Source organism: Ostrea edulis, chromosome 4 (genome assembly GCF_947568905.1).
Source record: "Ostrea edulis chromosome 4, xbOstEdul1.1, whole genome shotgun sequence".
NCBI classification, from domain to species: Eukaryota; Metazoa; Mollusca; class Bivalvia; order Ostreida; family Ostreidae; genus Ostrea; species Ostrea edulis.
The window spans coordinates 50,059,629-50,077,255 of NC_079167.1; the positions used below are offsets into that span (position 1 = coordinate 50,059,629).

A 17,627-nucleotide genomic window follows, 5' to 3' on the forward strand; every position below is an offset into this window, starting at 1 on the left:
CACAAGATGTTCCACATCCACGGGTGAAAACCCGGCATGAAGTTTTTGATCAGTAAAAAGTGTTCAACAAGTTAATAACACACAGTAATGGTGGCCACAGATAGCAATAGACCACCTGAGAGACTGAAGTGTCCTAAATAGAGACCATGGTAGTACCTGACTATTACTGGAGATACATCCATGCAATGATTAAAGAAAAGTCAAATTCTCAGTGTTTTTAATATTTTTTTTAATTAGAAGATCTTTGTATATTTGCAATTTAATTCATAACTGGCAAATTGCATGATAAAAAATTCTTGAAATAGTTCAAGATACATGTATAAAATGATCATATTCAAATAATGAAATGAACACAGCACAAACCACAATATGCATTGTAATCATAGTTCTTCATTCCATGCCAACTCTAACCTTCTCACTTTTTTTATTATCACTCAAATACTGTAAATGTGTGCCTGCATACAGATTTCTTTCATATCCTTCTGCACATCAATGCAATGAAATGGAGAACCTGTCCTATGAAACTATGAATTACTATCAAATCTATGCATTTCCTGACATCATGAATTTCCATTGGACTCGGATTCCTTTTTTGTATCCTCACCAGTCACTTTTTCACCCAGGGCATTGGTGATGGCTGATAACATGGCATTCAGATGTTCTCTAGACTCTACCAGAGCAGAGAGGTACTTTTTACCAGTGGACTCAGAGTTATTGGTAATTTTCTCTTGTACCAACAACTTTTGTTTTAAATTCTTCAGTTCAGTTGACATTTTCTCACTTTTCTCATCTTTGGCATCAATACTTTTCTTCATTAGATCTGCATATTATATCAAAATATAAGGAGCTGATAATAGAAAGTATTTGCAACCATGTTTCATAAAACAGAACTATCTTGCATATAATAAGATTTCTTATTTACGTCTTTAAAAGCATTTACAAGAACTTTTCACAAAAACATAATATTTGTACCTTTTTCTTTGTTGACGTCCATCATTTGTTTCTCCATCTCTGCCCTTGTCTTCTCACTCCTCTCCAACCTTCCCATTAAGCTCTCCAGATCTACCATGGCTCCCTTGTATGTGATCATGTGACCCTGGACTTCCTTTGCATCCTGGGACACAGGAGATTTCTTCTCTATCTTCTGATCCACAGATTCTGATTTCATGGATGAGTGACCAGGAAGGTATTCACTGTTGCCTGTTACATGACAAATAACTTGAAATATGATCAAATGTTTTCGAAGTACACGTACTATGTAAAATGTTTGCCTTTCAATGATTCTATATCACCAACACATCCGGTGGGGATCCGGGTTAGAATAGGTCCTCAATACCCCCTTGCTTGTCGCAAGAGGCGACTAAATGGGGCAGTCCTTCTGATGATGTCACAGCAGGTGTGGCATGATAAAGATTCCTCCATGCTCAATGGCCATAAGCACCGAGCATAGGCCTAAATTTAGCAGCCCTTCACTGGCAGTGAAATGAGTATGAGTGAAATATTCTCGAGAGGGACGTTGAACAATATTCAATCAATCAATATCACAAACACACTAATATTAGCAGAAATGAATTGGAACATTACGCCAGACTGTAAAGAAGAGTTTCTGAGATTCACTCACCCTTGGATAGTCTAACAATATCAGCAATCTTAAGTTCCTTTTCTTCTGTAGCTGATTCCTCCTTTTCTCCGGGGGTTGGCACGGGCTTGTCTGTAATCTTACGATAATTCAGGGCATCCCTAGTTACTACCTTCTGCACCAGCTTTTTAACCTACAATGTCCAAACAAGGAATGTTCACAAAATTCATGTACAATTGTATAATAATCATTTATCCAAGTTTACTAGTACGTAGTCCAGTGATTAAGAGAAAATTCTCTACATGTTTCGGTTGTTGTTACATTTTCAACACAAACTAGAAAACTGACACGGTCAGCAAGGGCCCCGCCGAGGGTAATATTAGAGGAAAGTGACATCTGTATTTGATATAGCAATGTTTGGAGCTGGTATATATGTTAGAATTAATAATATATAAAGATACATTGGAATGACAATTTGTGAAAAAGGCATCATGAAGCATATTTGTGAGAGACTTATGCAATTTAAATTACTTCTGTTTGACACACACTCACGACATCCACTCAAACACAACAGAGTGCAACAAAATCCCATTCTAATAGAGGATTCAAACTGGTACAAATTATGGTACATCCTATTCGAAAAGGATTATGAATTTGACATATTGATGTCTTGAAAAAGGAAATTCTGACATCGGGGCTCTAAGCGTTTTCAAACACATTGTCATTTGATAAAAGTGTTCTACATTTTTAAAAATAGAGATTAATATGTCTTTACATACATAAGTTAGAAAATTTCCATTATTCCTAGCCGAGACATACCATGTATGCGCAAAAAATTCATGAGCAAATATAGAAATACTCACATAGAAAATGTGGACCTTACCGTCAACAAGCGCAGTGAAACACGCCATTTCGAGATTTTCGCCGACGAAAGCTCGGTAACAGTAATGAATAAGGTACACTCATTTTGTATCTATTTTGTGACTTTCTTTATCAAAAGGAATAGTTCTCTAATGTGTAACGTGCAATTACTACATAATTCAACAACTTGAAGCATGAAGCAGTTTCACTTTGCAACCGGATATTAGAAATTTTATTTTGCATTCCGATCCCGATCGAAAGTTGTTGACTGGGAATGACATGTTTTAATTCAATATACATAAAACATCAAGCATTTTTTATATCACATTAAAAAAAACCCAAATATATACACATACACAATGTTGTAGAGTTATTTCTTGTAAATTTTATATGCATATCATAATTCAAATTGAATTATCTCCCTTAGACAGTGGTAAATAAATACGGTCATAATAAGAAAGATGATGACATTCAAACAGACAGACAAAGTGACATGACTTCAAAATCTATAGGTATCTTCCTCTTATTGTAAAGTATTTCTGTACAAAATTTGAAAACTGTACAATAAAAACTGTTTGAGTTATCGTGTCACAAAGAAAGTGTTCATAATAACAAAGATAATGACACACATACAGACAGACAAAGTGACATGACCCCAAAATCTATAGGTGTCTTCCTCTTATTGTAAAGTATTTCTGTACAAAATTTGAAAACTGTACAATGAAAACTGTTTGAGTTATTGTGTAACAAAGAAAGTGTTCATAATGACAAAGATCATGCCGTACAGACAGACAGACAAAGTGAAATTACCCCAAAATCTATAGGCTTTTTCCTCTTATTGTACATTATTTCTGTACAAAATTTGAAAACTGTACGATAAAAACTGTTTGAGTTATCGTGTCACAAAGAAAGTGTTGACGGACAGACGGACGGACTGACAATGTGATTACTATAGGGCTTCCCGCATTTCATGCGGAGCCCTAACAAATCTTTAAACGTTAAACACTTTGTTACAGTTAGTCCCACTTATAGACTTGAATCTCGTATAAATACCGACTCTTGTTTATACCTGAGCTCTAGACAGTTGCAGACCAATTGTGTGGATGATCTCCTCTACATCCTTGTCCAGCAGGTAGCCAGTGTGGTTCTGATCAAAGTATGTGAACGCTAACAGCAGGGCTGGATCCCTCGTCTGGTACTTCTTCTTCTCTCTCTTCTTGTCTTTATCTTTGTCTTTCTTGCCTACAAAGGGATTACAAATCAGTGCACCATATTAATGGAATCTTGTAAATACAGTCCAGGGATTAAAATTAATGGTCTTCATGTGGTATCCACCTGGACCCTAACTTTCAAATTCTAGGAGCCCGGAATGATATTTGGTAGTCTGTAAAATATAACATACATGTAAGTTTCAGGGGTTTTCTCCTCTAATATATATATATTTCATGTCAATGTTGAAACTCTTTAGATAGAATAGAGCTGAAAACAAAATATTTAGCTAATAATATACTTTTTGTTTTCTATTCAGACCTGAACAGATGCCATCGTTTATTTAATTTGTTCCTTTTTTTGGATTCTTGGGTTTGTCCCTTCCAAAACTCTCCACATCGTTATCGTCCTTTGATAACTTAGATGGAAAGTGAAGACAAATTAGTGCTAGAACCTATTAACAGACGGAGATTACGGAATCAATGAACAGGTAATTAAAACCAGAAACAACAGGGAATCAGGAACAGACTATCACACTAAAGAATCAGGAACAAACTATCTCACTAAAGAATCAGGAACAGACTATCACACTAAAGAATCAGGAACAGACTATCACACTAAACAATCAGGAACAGACTATCTCACTAAACAATCAGGAACAGACTATCTATCACACTAAACAATCAGGAACAGACTATCACACTAAAGAATCAGGAACAGACTATCACACTAAAGAATCAGGAACAAACTATCTCACTAAAGAATCAGGAACAGACTATCACACTAAAGAATCAGGAACAGACTATCTATCACACTAAAGAATCAGGAACAGACTATCACACTAAAGAATCAGGAACAGACTATCAAACTAAAGAATCAGGAACAAACTATCTCACTAAAGAATCAGGAACAGACTATCACACTAAAGAATCAGGAACAAACTATCTCACTAAAGAATCAGGAACAGACTATCACACTAAAGAATCAGGAACAAACTATCTCACTAAAGAATCAGGAACAGACTATCACACTAAAGAATCAGGAACAAACTATCTCACTAAAGAATCAGGAACAGACTATCACACTAAAGAATCAGGAACAAACTATCTCACTAAAGAATCAGGAACAGACTATCACACTAAAGAATCAGGAACAGACTATCTATCACACTAAAGAATCAGGAACAGACTATCACACTAAAGAATCAGGAACAGACTATCACACTAAAGAATCAGGAACAAACTATCTCACTAAAGAATCAGGAACAGACTATCACACTAAAGAATCAGGAACAGACTATCTATCACACTAAAGAATCAGGAACAGACTATCACACTAAAGAATCAGGAACAAACTATCTCACTAAAGAATCAGGAACAGACTATCTATCACACTAAACAATCAGGAACAGACTATCACACTAAAGAATCAGGAACAGACTATCTCACTAAAGAATCAGGAACAAACTATCTCACTAAAGAATCAGGAACAGACTATCACACTAAAGAATCAGGAACAGACTATCACACTAAAGAATCAGGAACAAACTATCTCACTAAAGAATCAGGAACAGACTATCTATCACACTAAACAATCAGGAACAGACTATCACACTAAAGAATCAGGAACAGACTATCACACTAAAGAATCAGGAACAGACTATCTATCACACTAAACGATCAGGAACAGACTATCTCACTAAAGAATCAGGAACAGACTATCACACTAAACAATCAGGAACAGACTATCACACTAAACAATCAGGAACAGACTATCACACTAAACAATCAGGAACAGACTATCTCACTAAAGAATTAGGAACAGACCATCTATCACACTAAAGAATCAGGAACAGACTATCACACTAAACAATCAGGAACAGACTATCACACTAAACAATCAGGAACAGACTTTCTATCTCACTAAAGGGCAAGTAAACTCAACCTTTTACTTGTAACAGACTTTCTATCCCACTAAAGGGCAAGTAAACTCAACCTTTTACTTGTAACAAACTTTCTATCTCACTAAAGGGCAAGTAAACTCAACCTTTTACTTGTAACAGACTTTCTATCTCACTAAAGGGCAATAAACTCAACCTTTTACTTGTCCTAATGAAAAACTTTGTTGTCAGAAAATTTCTTACTCAAATTTGTTTCAAATGCTTAAGGTTTCATTTCAACTTAATATACAAAACATGTCAAAAGTGTAACAAATTTGTCTTTATCCTATAACTTGATAACAATTTAATGGATGTTATCAATTCGGTATGTTGTATTATTGGTAAGAAAAGATAAAACGCTGGTGAAATTACTTAATTTCTGACAGAAGGTACAGAACATACCATTGTCAGTGTCAATTAAACCCATAAATTTGATTATGGCAATCAAATTTATGGGTTTAATTGACACTGACAATGGTCGCCTGAAACTCACGTTTTCTTATCAATTCATATTTCTTTTTATTCACAACATTGCCTTCTCTTTATCGTTTTCTTTCTACGCGTCCCCCCCCCCCCCCCCCCCCCCCCCCCCAAAATACTAATAAAAGAGAGAGGTTGTGAAGCTGCCATTCTCTTGCAAATATGAATAAGGTACGTCATATGTCTGAATGACTTGATAGAATAAGATAAAACTTCATAAAAATGGACTTCCAAAAGATAGAGTCAACACTTCAACATTCATTAGACTTAACACAAGTGAGATAATCACATTCCTATTGATTTAATCACTTGCACAATCAGACAAGTGTGTATTGAGTTTTACTTGTCCAAACTGAGCAACGTAGTCCTTAAAATTTGGTTGTCACACGGGTCACCAGATTATGGAATTTAGTAGTCCGTAGGAAAAACAGGTGCCCATTGCTACTGCTAATTTTACTCTCCGTACATGTATGTGAAATATGAGACCCCTAGCATTGAACATTAAAAAGTTATGGCCAAAGTTTAAAGTTTTTCAAAAGTAGGTCAAACTCCAATGTCAAGGTCATGATGTAAAAAATTTGGCTACCTAAAGAAAAGTCTTGTCAAAAGGGATACACATGTGAAATATTTGTTGCCCTATCACCAACCATTCAAAAGTTTTGGCCAAATGTTAAAAGTTTTTCAACAGAAGGGCAAACCCCAAGGTAAAGTTTACAAGGTAAAAACATTTTGGTACCAAAAGAAGAAATACTGAAATACACATGAAATATGAAAGTCCTATCATACTGTTCATTCAAAAGTTATGGCCATGGATAAAGTTTTAGCAAATAAACAGACAGACGAACACACCAAATACTAGATACTCCCAAATCTCCAATTTTGGGGGCATAAAAATTATCTTCTTTCCTTAAATAACTGATATAAATATATGTTGAGTATGTTGTATACTCATTATAAATACAATCAAAGTCCAAGGTGAATATTAGGATTTCTATCAGAGCCAATCCATAAAATAACTAGTTTTACATTTGTATTAAGAAACCTTACCTTCATCATCATCATCTTCATCTTCATCCTTCTTCTCTTGATCTTTCTTGTCATCTTCCTTCTTTTTCTCTTTTTCTTTACCTTCCTTAGTTTCCTAAATAAAAAACGTTTACGACCATGATTAATGGTGAGTTACTAGTACTCCACAATTACATCCAAAATTTAAAATCAGGATGATCACTAGCACTGCCCTGTTGGGAATAATACATTTTTAAGGATCAAATGTCACGGATTTGTCAAAAAATACACTTTTGTTTTACATAATTTGTTTATACATAATTTAATTATAGATAATTAGTTTATACATGTACATAATTTGATAATACATAATTAGTTTATAAATAATTTGTTTATATATAATTGTTTTATGCTATTTTATGTTCTCCCTTCATGAGCAAAAATTGTCATCTGCTTGAGTTGATTTAATGAAGGGTCAATTCACTTTACCATCAAGAATGGGAATGTTTAATACTTACACAGTGTTAAAGACACAACATGAAAACTTCACTCTGTAAGTTTTATCAATATACAGACTAATATGTTTTCAACTACATAAGTCACTGACAGTATGAAGTCATTTGATCAAACAAATATTATGGATTTTAATCCCGACTGTATTTGAAGGATTGGTCTTTATGAAATGCTTTGAAACCACAGGTATACGTAGGTGTTACTTAATAATTACTAAGAAATAAAGATTAAGAGGTCCTGTACAAATGCCTCTGTCATTGACTTCAAGGTGGGAATCATCATGAACAAGGAACATTTCAAGATGGAACAAACATATTCTAGCAGGTTTATTATTTTGATCTGATTAGGGCTATTCCAGAAATAAATACATGGGGGGGTCGGGAGGTACCTTTTGTATATACCAAGCACCCATAAAAAAAAAAAAAAAAATTACCCCATCACCAATCAAATTAATAAACTCATTTTACAATGACCCATCTAATAAAAAAAAAAAAATAACCAGACCCACCACAAAAATATTTTTAAAAATGAAAACGGTACAAATCTCGCGAGGTTTTCGGGACAAACATTCTAGTCAATGACGCGGTAATGCCTGTGCGACATTGTATCACAGTAGTTCTGAAGAAACGATGTCACATCAACAATCAAAGGCATCTATGGCAGGAATGTTGGAAAGATTGGGAGTCCAAACGCTGCTATTATCATGAAATGGGTATGGATATGTTTTTCCACGAATCGTTCGTCTTCTAATGGAGCCCGCGCCCGGAGGCCTCTAAATCACCATCACACCGACTGATAAATATAACGCATCGGTACCCTCGTATAAATCAACTAAGATTTGCCTATTTTTATTAGAAAACGGAATACCTATTGGTTTCAAAATATTCCCAAAATCGATGCACTGTAAACTGTAATAATCTACAGAACAGAGTTCGCCGCCATCACGTCCAAAGGGACCCTACTAAACGCGCCTCTAATTTGAAGAGTGCCGTAATGGAAAGTTATGTGCTGCAATGAGCGACAACTCGAATAGTTCTATGTTACTTCCGATTTCCGATTTCGAAACCAGCATTTCGAAAGCACGCTTTCAATTTTCCCTCCGATGTTTTGTAACCAACACGACAAGAGCGACAATAAAAATATTCTGAAAACTCAACACCCATGTGGCACAAAATAAAACAATAGAAACTACCCACTACCCATAATAAATATTTTTTTAACAGTCCAACCACGGACCAATTAAAATATGAAAAAATACGACCACCCACACAAAAAAATATCGTTTGCCGCCCGACCCCCCCATTTGATCATTTCTGGAACAGCCCTTAGGCTTAAATGATGTTTAATGTATGTGTTAGCTGCTACTAAATTAAACTTCATTATGAAAAATTACAGTCACTTGTCATGAGGGGAAAGATGACACCTAGGTAGTTTTGTCTGTATCATGTACATGTATTTGACACAAACAGAAATACATACATCTTATTGCCCCAATCTTATATCTTGCCTCTTTCAAAGATCTATGACTATAGGTAAAGAATTCAACTAGAGATCTGAGTTACTTAAATTAGGGCCTAATGAGGCTTACTTTAATTCGGAGTGGAAAGGGACTTCTCGTCTACAGATAGATTCCAGTCTACCTCCTGCAACTTTGTAGGGCCAATTGATTATTCAATAATAAAATTTTCTAACCTTTTTGCTAGAATCTTGTTTTTCCTTCTCATCTGTTTTTTTCTTTTTAGAAGAACTTGCATCCTGAAATTAATCATCACATTCACATAATACCAAACTGTGTGCTGGGATGTGCATGTTAACTATCTTTTTGCATAAACAAGTATCAATTCATGTCTTTATTTACCTCCCTTGTGATATGTAGTGACATAATTTTGTCATATCACAAGCGCATTCCAATTAAACACTGAACGATTGTATTTTATATAATCACAAGTCGATGTGCATAATTAGCACCATATTTTTCAAATACAATCATTTAATGCCTATATCAACATTATTTCAATTAGAAATAACAACTTCTACATTGATTTAATGGTTAAAGTTATTGTGAATTCTGTTCATGTAAACACATTGATGAACCTAGCTGCAGAGCTGTAGCTCTCTGAGAAAATATTGAACAGCTCTCTGATCCGTCCCCATGTTTTCTCAGGGAGCTACAGTACTGCAGCTATGATGGACCAGACATGGTTATTGAACAGCTCTCTGATCCGTCCCCATGTTTTCTCAGGGAACTACAGTACTGCAGCTATGATGGACCAGTCATGGTTATTCCACATGTTGCAAATACACAACTGTAAAAACTTTATAGCAGAGATAATAAGAGGAAAAAAATTTAATGTAAATATTGCCACATGACATCTTTCTAATGTGATTTTCAAATTGCATTGAAGGTTTTACTAAATGTTTTATAATGAAACTATCATACTCAGATCTGTGTCTTTTTCTTCCTTAAATTAGAGACTTACTTAACGGTCATATTGTTGACACTAAGCAGAAGAAACGCTACCACAGGGAAACAGAATATGAGTAAATTCATAATAATATAAGTACACAAAAATATGTGATATAAAACAGAATCTGCCATGTTTTTGTGATTCATTATATTTGATGTTGTTTCTTTAGGGAACAGAAAACATACAATTCCTTTGGAGGAAAAATCATCTCCACTCACACAAACACGGGAGATCATGTGTATACATCTTTGGCAATTTTCTTACCTTGTTAGACTTGTCATCAGCTAATCTCTTCTCCTTTTTCTCTTCCTCTTTTTTCTCTGGGGCTCTGATTAAGGACTTGTATATTTCAAATCCATAATCCCTCATCAGCATTTCATTGAACAATTCAGCAAACAATGAAACCTGTGTAGAGAATATCAACAAATATTACTCCCTCCTGATCCACAAAATCATGTTTAATTCTCAATCTTTCCTAAGGGCTATTCCAGAAATAAATACATGGGGGGGGTCGGGAGGTACCTTTTGTATATACCAAGCACCCATAAAAAAAAATAAAAAATTACCCCATGACCCATCAAATTAATAAACTCATTTTACAATGACCCATCTAATAATAAAAAAAACTAACCAGACCCACCACAAAAATATTTTTAAAAATGAAAACGGTACAAATCTCGCGAGGTTTTCGGGACAAACATTCTAGTCAATGACGCGGTAATGCCTGTGCGACATTGTATCACAGTAGTTCTGAAGAAACGATGTCACATCAACAATCAAAGGCATCTATGGCGGGAATGTTGGAAAGATTGGGAGTCCAAACGCTGCTATTATCATGAAATGGGTATGGATATGTTTTTCCACGAATCGTTCGTCTTCTAATGGAGCCCGCTATATCACCATCACACCGACTGATAAATATAACGCATTGGTACCCTCGTATAAATCAACTAAGGTTTGCCTATTTTTATTAGAAAACGGAATACCTATTGGTTTCAAAATATTCCCAAAATCGATGCACTGTAAACTGTAATAATCTACAGAACAGAGTTCGCCGCCATCACGTCCAAAGGGACCCTACTAAACGCGCCTCTAATTTGAAGAGTGCCGTAATGGAAAGTTATGCGCTGCAAAGAGCGACAACTCGAATAGTTCTATGTTACTTCCGATTTCGAAAGCAGCATTTCGAAACCATGTTTTCAATTTTCCCTCCGACATTTTGTAACCAACACAAGAGCGACAATAAAAATATTCTGAAAACTCAACACCCATGTGGCACAAAATAAAACAATAGAAACTACCCACTACCCATAATAAATATTTTTTTAACAGTCCAACCACGGATCAATTAAAATATGAAAAAATACGACCACCCACACAAAAAAATATCATTTGCCGCCCGACCCACCCATTTGATCATTTCTGGAACAGCCCTAACAAAATATCAACATTTTTAATCTGATTTCAAAAGCGAATACTTTCTTGTCAAAACTGAAATTTGTTGTACTGATAACAAAATACTCCATGAGTGTTGCTTGTACATGTAAACAGCCCTCACTCATTTTACCTCAAATGAGTGTTCCTTGTTGTCCTCTGGTCTGTAGTCCAGAAGCACACTAAGGGACATCAGGGAGCAGTCAAACTTGCCTCCCTTAGCTACAGCGTTTGGGTGGACGATGATCAGAGGGTTGTCCGGCAGTGCATATCTCCTCTCCAGGGTAACTTTCTCTCGCTCCTCTTTTTTCTTTTTTTCCTCCTCCTGCTGTGGTATAATTAAGTTGGAATTACAAAATAAAGTAATGCAAATATAATTTAATGCAGATTCATAACCTCTTTCTTAAAATACACAAAGAAAAATTTTGTAGTGCCTCCTTTTTCTTTTCATCAGACTTTTCATCAGCTGCTTCTAAGTTCTTCTTCACTTCCTCACTAACTTCTGTGTTCTGCTGTAATAAAAACAAAAGCAATCACTTCTCTGTTTTTTGTTTATATTTATATCACGTAACATTTAATTCCAACATGATACACATGTATAAGCAAGATAGACTTGTATTAGCTTACCCCTTCCATGGCCTCTTGTTCCTCTTCCTTCTCTAGCTCAGACTTCAAGGTTTTAGTCAAGCGAGCTATCAGTTGAGACTTCAGTCCTTTAGAACTCACTGACCTACATTCCAGTTCTCTTCTTAGGTCTATTATCTGTAAATTTTTAAAGTTCTTCAGTTGTACTATATCTTTATATATTTTTACTCAGAATGTACACATAAGATCTGCAATATTCCCTGTGTTATAAAATAATGTATTTCAAAGCCCAAAGATAATTACTGTTGTGTCCATTTTCCCCTTTTAACAGTCAAAATTTGAAATTTTGATAATAACATATATCTTGTGTATATAAACTAGAACTGTCCTATGTCCTAACAGGACTAATCCCCCCCCCCCCCCCCCCCCCCCCCCCCACACTGCTCATAGAATAATAAAAAGTATTTTAAGATATGCTCTGGACAATGACAACATTACACCTACCCAGGAAAAAAAACCATAACTTCATTGAATATTAAATAATCTCTATATGAATACCAGGTGCACAATTTCATTATTCATATAAGATATACAAACTTTTAATCAAATCGTTAAAGATATACTCAAATGTCTACAGACGGATGGACAGACAAACCGGACAAGGTGATTTCCGTATATCCCCCTCCTAACACTGTTTTCGCGATGGGTATAAAAACTATTCCTCAAGTTCAGTGAAAAAAAAAATGGATGGAGGAAATGTAGCAATAGTGTTGGATGGTTGTAAGACCAATTTCAAACAAACCTTCATGGTTTTGGGGTCTAGCTCTGAGTGATGAGTTGGCTCCTTATTGTCCACACTGACTTCTCCATCTGCATCCTCCTCTTCCTATAAACAAGTAAACATAGCATCAGTAAAACAGAGAAGGATGCATTCAGATGACAGCAGCCATGTTTTATAACCTTAATTGTTTTGAAATATGTTATTTGAAATGTTTAACTTAAATAATTGAGACCTGAACAAATACATGCTCTAGCAAAATATTATTCAGCTTTTAACTTCCAAACACATTCATCTTTAAAAACAACTTTAAAATTTATAAATCAAATATGGCTTTCAAAGTTGATATTTGTTCAGGTATCTTATTTGTTTTGTTTTGTAAGTTACATGTAATATTACAACTGTGAGTCAATTTTCAATTCTAAGAACTCTAAGGCTGCCTGAGATAAGAATAAATATGAAACATTCTGGATTCCTGTGGAGGTATCTAGTGGAGGTGCTATGTGAACTCCAGATAGACTACATCTTTTTCTTGGTTCAATGCTTGGCCATAAAAACCTTCAAATCTGGGACACTGTGAATCAAACTGGAACATGCACTTTCCATGACATAAGTCATGGCATGTGCCCTAAGAAAAACCTATATAAACTTAAGAAAAAGTTGGATTTGATTAAATAGATTGCTCTGCCTGTGAATTTGCCTCTTTGCCTCCTTCTTTGCTCACGGCTGCTACTTTTTTCTGGAGTTGCTTTTTATAAGCTGCCTGCAAAGTTGCCCACTCGAGGCGGGTAGGATTACAGCTCCACACATCAGGTAAAAATATGACTGTGGTTTCTACATGGGCTGGAACCAATTTGCCCTTGTGCATCTCCTCTTGTCGTAGGTATCGCACCTCAGCAAACTGGTACCTGTATGAAAGGTGGTTTGTAGATTCAATGCTTATTCAGAACATTTCTCTTTTACTGACGCAGTTTGTACAATGATTGTCTGCACATAACACACTTAAAACCGATGTACATGATGAACAACAGGGTATTGGTATTACACATGTTAGTGATAACTTAACAGTATTGCAGCAGGAAGTAAAAAGCAAGTTATTTTCTGATAAAATATACACCAATTTGCTAGTAAATGTATTAGATCAGTGCATGTTGCAATTTCAAGAAAAAGATTATAACATTTACATGTTAATTTTGCTTCTACTTGTATGCAATACAGTTTTATACAGTATAATGACTCTTCACTTCAAATACCATGTCACTTTGAGTCATTCAAACACAAGTCTGTAGAAATGTGTTTTCTAGGGCAACTGAAAACACAATATCAAAACAAAAGTGTCATTATGACAACAATAACAATGTAATTGTCCTAGGGAAAACTGTTTCCCCACAGTCAGAAATGCAGGTATCATAAAAATTCAAAAAGAGCCAAAAATATTCTATGTAGATACAATAACAGATATGAAACCCATGAAGAGGTCTATTCAACACAGTCTTCATTATAGCTAATAATTAATCCTGGCCATCATTAAGAGTCAGAGTTGATACTGAATATGAAATATTACAGACATAAATATGACATCACCATGGAAGGGATGGAAAGGCAGTGGACATCAGATAACATACATATATCTAAATGACACATAAAGAAAAACACCCCACCTTACTAATACTTCATCAAAGTGAGTATGTTTGGAAGCATGACATACATGTAAGCACACACAGAAAACAACAGAAAATCTTTTCATCTTCAAGAAAAGAAATATTTTTTAGCTGAGGTAAGAGTACTTCAATTTCAGTAAAAACCATATGTACATTAAATATTTTGCAATTGCTAATTAGTGACGCTAACCGTAAAATAAAGGTAAAATGAAACCTACCACTGCGTACAGCTGCTTAGATCGATGCCAGTCAATGCCTTTGTAGTCCGGATGGCTGTCCTGATCAGAACTTGAGGATCTTCTCTTGGTTTCGGTCCATCTAAGGATGGTGACCAAGGTCCTCCAATTGCCATTGTTTCATTCTTTCCTTTGAGTCCTACCAGAAAATGAATAAGTCTGGTGGGGTGGACAAATCCTTCCTGTACATCTGGGGGGTCCTCTGCCATTGCACAAGACTTGTGATACAAATCATCAAGACTCGGACAAGACAACAGCATTACCTGTAAAATAAATCTTTCAGTTCTCATAAAAACATTTTTCTCTCGGCTTTAAACATGTTGCAAACAATCTTCATTTTAAATAAGAAGCCAATGGGTCTTCACAGTCAATTAAGTATCACATGCAAAACTCTTACATGTACATTAGAAGTGTTGAACCATATTGATAGTGCAATAAGTGCATCTTTCAAACTCTATAAAAACAGCTTTTAAGATTGAAAGTGATCACTTCTTGGGTACAGTAAAACATCAGCCGGGTGCCATGTTTGCAGTTCCTACACATTCTAAGAATGATGACTGTCCAGTTAGATATAGGACTGGCACTAAAATGGGTAACCATTGAATAAGGAAGGATTCTGTTAGGCAGGCATGTGTTTATTCCTGGCCGGTAAGCGTGTTTTGTTGGTATTTAAGTAGTTCACAAGAATTTTAGTTTAGCAAGGTTTTCTACGTTTAGTTTATTGGCAAGTTGTTAAGTTTTAAGGAATTATTTATGTTGGTGCACGAGTAGAAACCAATTCAGAAAAACAAGGCAGATGAGGGCCAACTAGATGGAAGACCATGCGGATATTGACAAAATATAAAGGGCATGGTAAACTTTCATATGAGAACTGAGAGTGGGAGACCGTGGAGTCCCGGGCTTATGGTCGGAGTTTGACATCACAATTCTTGTTTCCCTTATTTCAACAATGACAATTTTAGGCTTTGACCCAACCCCAACTAAATGTCACAAAATTCACAATTTTGTTCCCCTTGCCAAAATAATGCTACATGCCAATTTTGATAAAAACTGGCACAGTAGCATTTGAGAAGTTGAAAATGTTCAAATGTTAACTCATAATGATATATCGCAAAAGTTAAACTCATTATACAGTACTATTAAAACTCTACAAATTATGTCATTTATGTGTATTACAGTTTTTAAGATGTGCGGCAAGAAAAAATTCCGGTTGTAGTATGCGCAAGTAAGTTGGACATAAGACTTTAAAGTCAAAATTTTACACCCCCCCCCCCCCAAAAAAAAACAACTTATATGCGAGTATATACTGTATTTTTTCCAATGTGGGTAACGCTGCCATTCCCATACAGTAGGGAAAAAACACAGCGGATATAACAAAGTTTGGTTATAATGAACTGGCCTTGGAGGTTCGCTACAATATACCATGTTATACTATATTCCTAAATATTCCAATGTAAAACATTAAATCCCTATTGTGCCCCTGAAGATGCTTGAATATGAAATTTATAACTAGTACCCTTGTTTTGGGGAAGAAGATATTAAAAATTCAAAGAATTTTAAACCCCTATTGTGTCTCGCCTTGGTCCTTTACATCATGGTGTAAACAACTTGAATGCTTTCGTATTAATCTGACGCATTTTATCATTGTTGTATATAGGAGACTTTGAGAGATTTTGAGTTGGAATTTTTAAGGGTTCAAAAACCTGCATACCGACCAACAGGTTTTAATAACAGGCTTTATTTTCACAGAATATGGTAGAGCATCTAGATATTGCAATGACATTTTGCAGCTAATATCCAAATTGGATGATCACAATTTAATTTCAATTTAATGGAAAAAAGAATGAATAAATATACTGTATCCAATGTGATATGTTATAAATCATGATGATTTCCAGTGGTTCAACAGACTCAGCATCATAGGTCTTATAAAAACAGGGATCCAACAACTCTAGAAGTAATTGTGTCTTTGTTTTTCTAATGAATGGCATACAAAATTAATCAAAGTAGAATAAGCCCATTCATAAACAAGAGGTACTGTGAGCAATGCTCACTAAGAATACTCCCCGCTTACCCCAATCTCCCAAAGGGCATTGGTAATAGGTATAAACTACCTCTTTTTCTGAGTGTAAAAAACAAATGGCATGACAAATCGAACCATATTGCTACTTTGATGTCCAGTGCGCGTGACCTTTGACCTTTTGACTCCAAAATCAATAGGGAACATCTTCATCCCATGGGTAGTCCATATGTATGATATGGTGACTGTAGGTGGAAAGGATAACGCTTTAGAGCCCGGAAACCATATTGCTACTTCGATGTCCAGTGCGCGTGACCTTTGACCTTTTGACCCCAAAATCGATAGGGAACATCTTCATCCCATGGGTAGTCCATATGTATGATATGGTGACGGTAGGTGGAAAGGATAACGCTTTAGAGCCCGGAAACCATATTGCTACTTCAATGTCCAGTGCGCTTGACCTTTGACCTTTTGACCCCAAAATCGATACGGAACATCTTCATCCAATGGGTAGTCCATATATATGATATGGTGACGGTAGGTGGAAAGGATAATGCTTTAGAGCCCGGAAACCATTGCGTCTACAGACGGACGGACAGACAGACGGACAACCCGATTCCAGTATATCCCCCCCCCCCCCCCCCCCCCCCCCCCCACACACACAACTTGTTGCGGGGGGTATAATAAAGTACCATTTATAAACAACCAGTACTTTTAGTTATCGAGAGGGAAATTCAAAGATACATTTGTAATGAGAAATTGAGGATTTGGAGAAATTGGGAGTGTAGAAAAACTGTATCTTGTAATAGGGAAAAACTCGAGACCTTGCCTCAATTCAAGAGATTGAAGTTTGACCTAT

The 17,627-nt window shown here is 35.7% G+C and overlaps 1 protein-coding gene across 5 annotated transcripts in view; it reads right to left on the reverse strand.

Moving 5' to 3' along the window:
- Positions 1-212: 212 nt before the first annotated feature.
- LOC125669535 (cell division cycle and apoptosis regulator protein 1-like) overlaps positions 213-17,627 on the reverse strand; it is a 30,369-nt gene continuing 12,954 nt past the window's right edge. The window contains exons 9-21 of one of the 5 annotated variants that reach the window (XM_056162845.1): positions 14,731-15,011; positions 13,552-13,759; positions 12,876-12,959; positions 12,116-12,250; positions 11,923-12,000; positions 11,622-11,816; positions 10,319-10,459; positions 9,279-9,341; positions 7,116-7,209; positions 3,510-3,682; positions 1,622-1,772; positions 973-1,200; positions 213-820 (exon numbers count right to left, since the gene is read on the reverse strand). In XM_056162845.1, coding sequence (XP_056018820.1) covers positions 561-820; positions 973-1,200; positions 1,622-1,772; positions 3,510-3,682; positions 7,116-7,209; positions 9,279-9,341; positions 10,319-10,459; positions 11,622-11,816; positions 11,923-12,000; positions 12,116-12,250; positions 12,876-12,959; positions 13,552-13,759; positions 14,731-15,011 — 2,091 coding nt within the window. In that variant the 3' untranslated portion in view covers positions 213-560. Of the gene's footprint in view, positions 821-972; positions 1,201-1,621; positions 1,773-3,509; positions 3,683-7,115; positions 7,210-9,278; positions 9,342-10,318; positions 10,460-11,621; positions 11,817-11,922; positions 12,001-12,115; positions 12,251-12,875; positions 12,960-13,539; positions 13,760-14,730; positions 15,012-17,627 lie in introns of all 5 variants that reach the window. The other 4 variants (XM_056162844.1, XM_056162842.1, XM_056162843.1 and 1 more) reach the window with 4 other exon arrangements.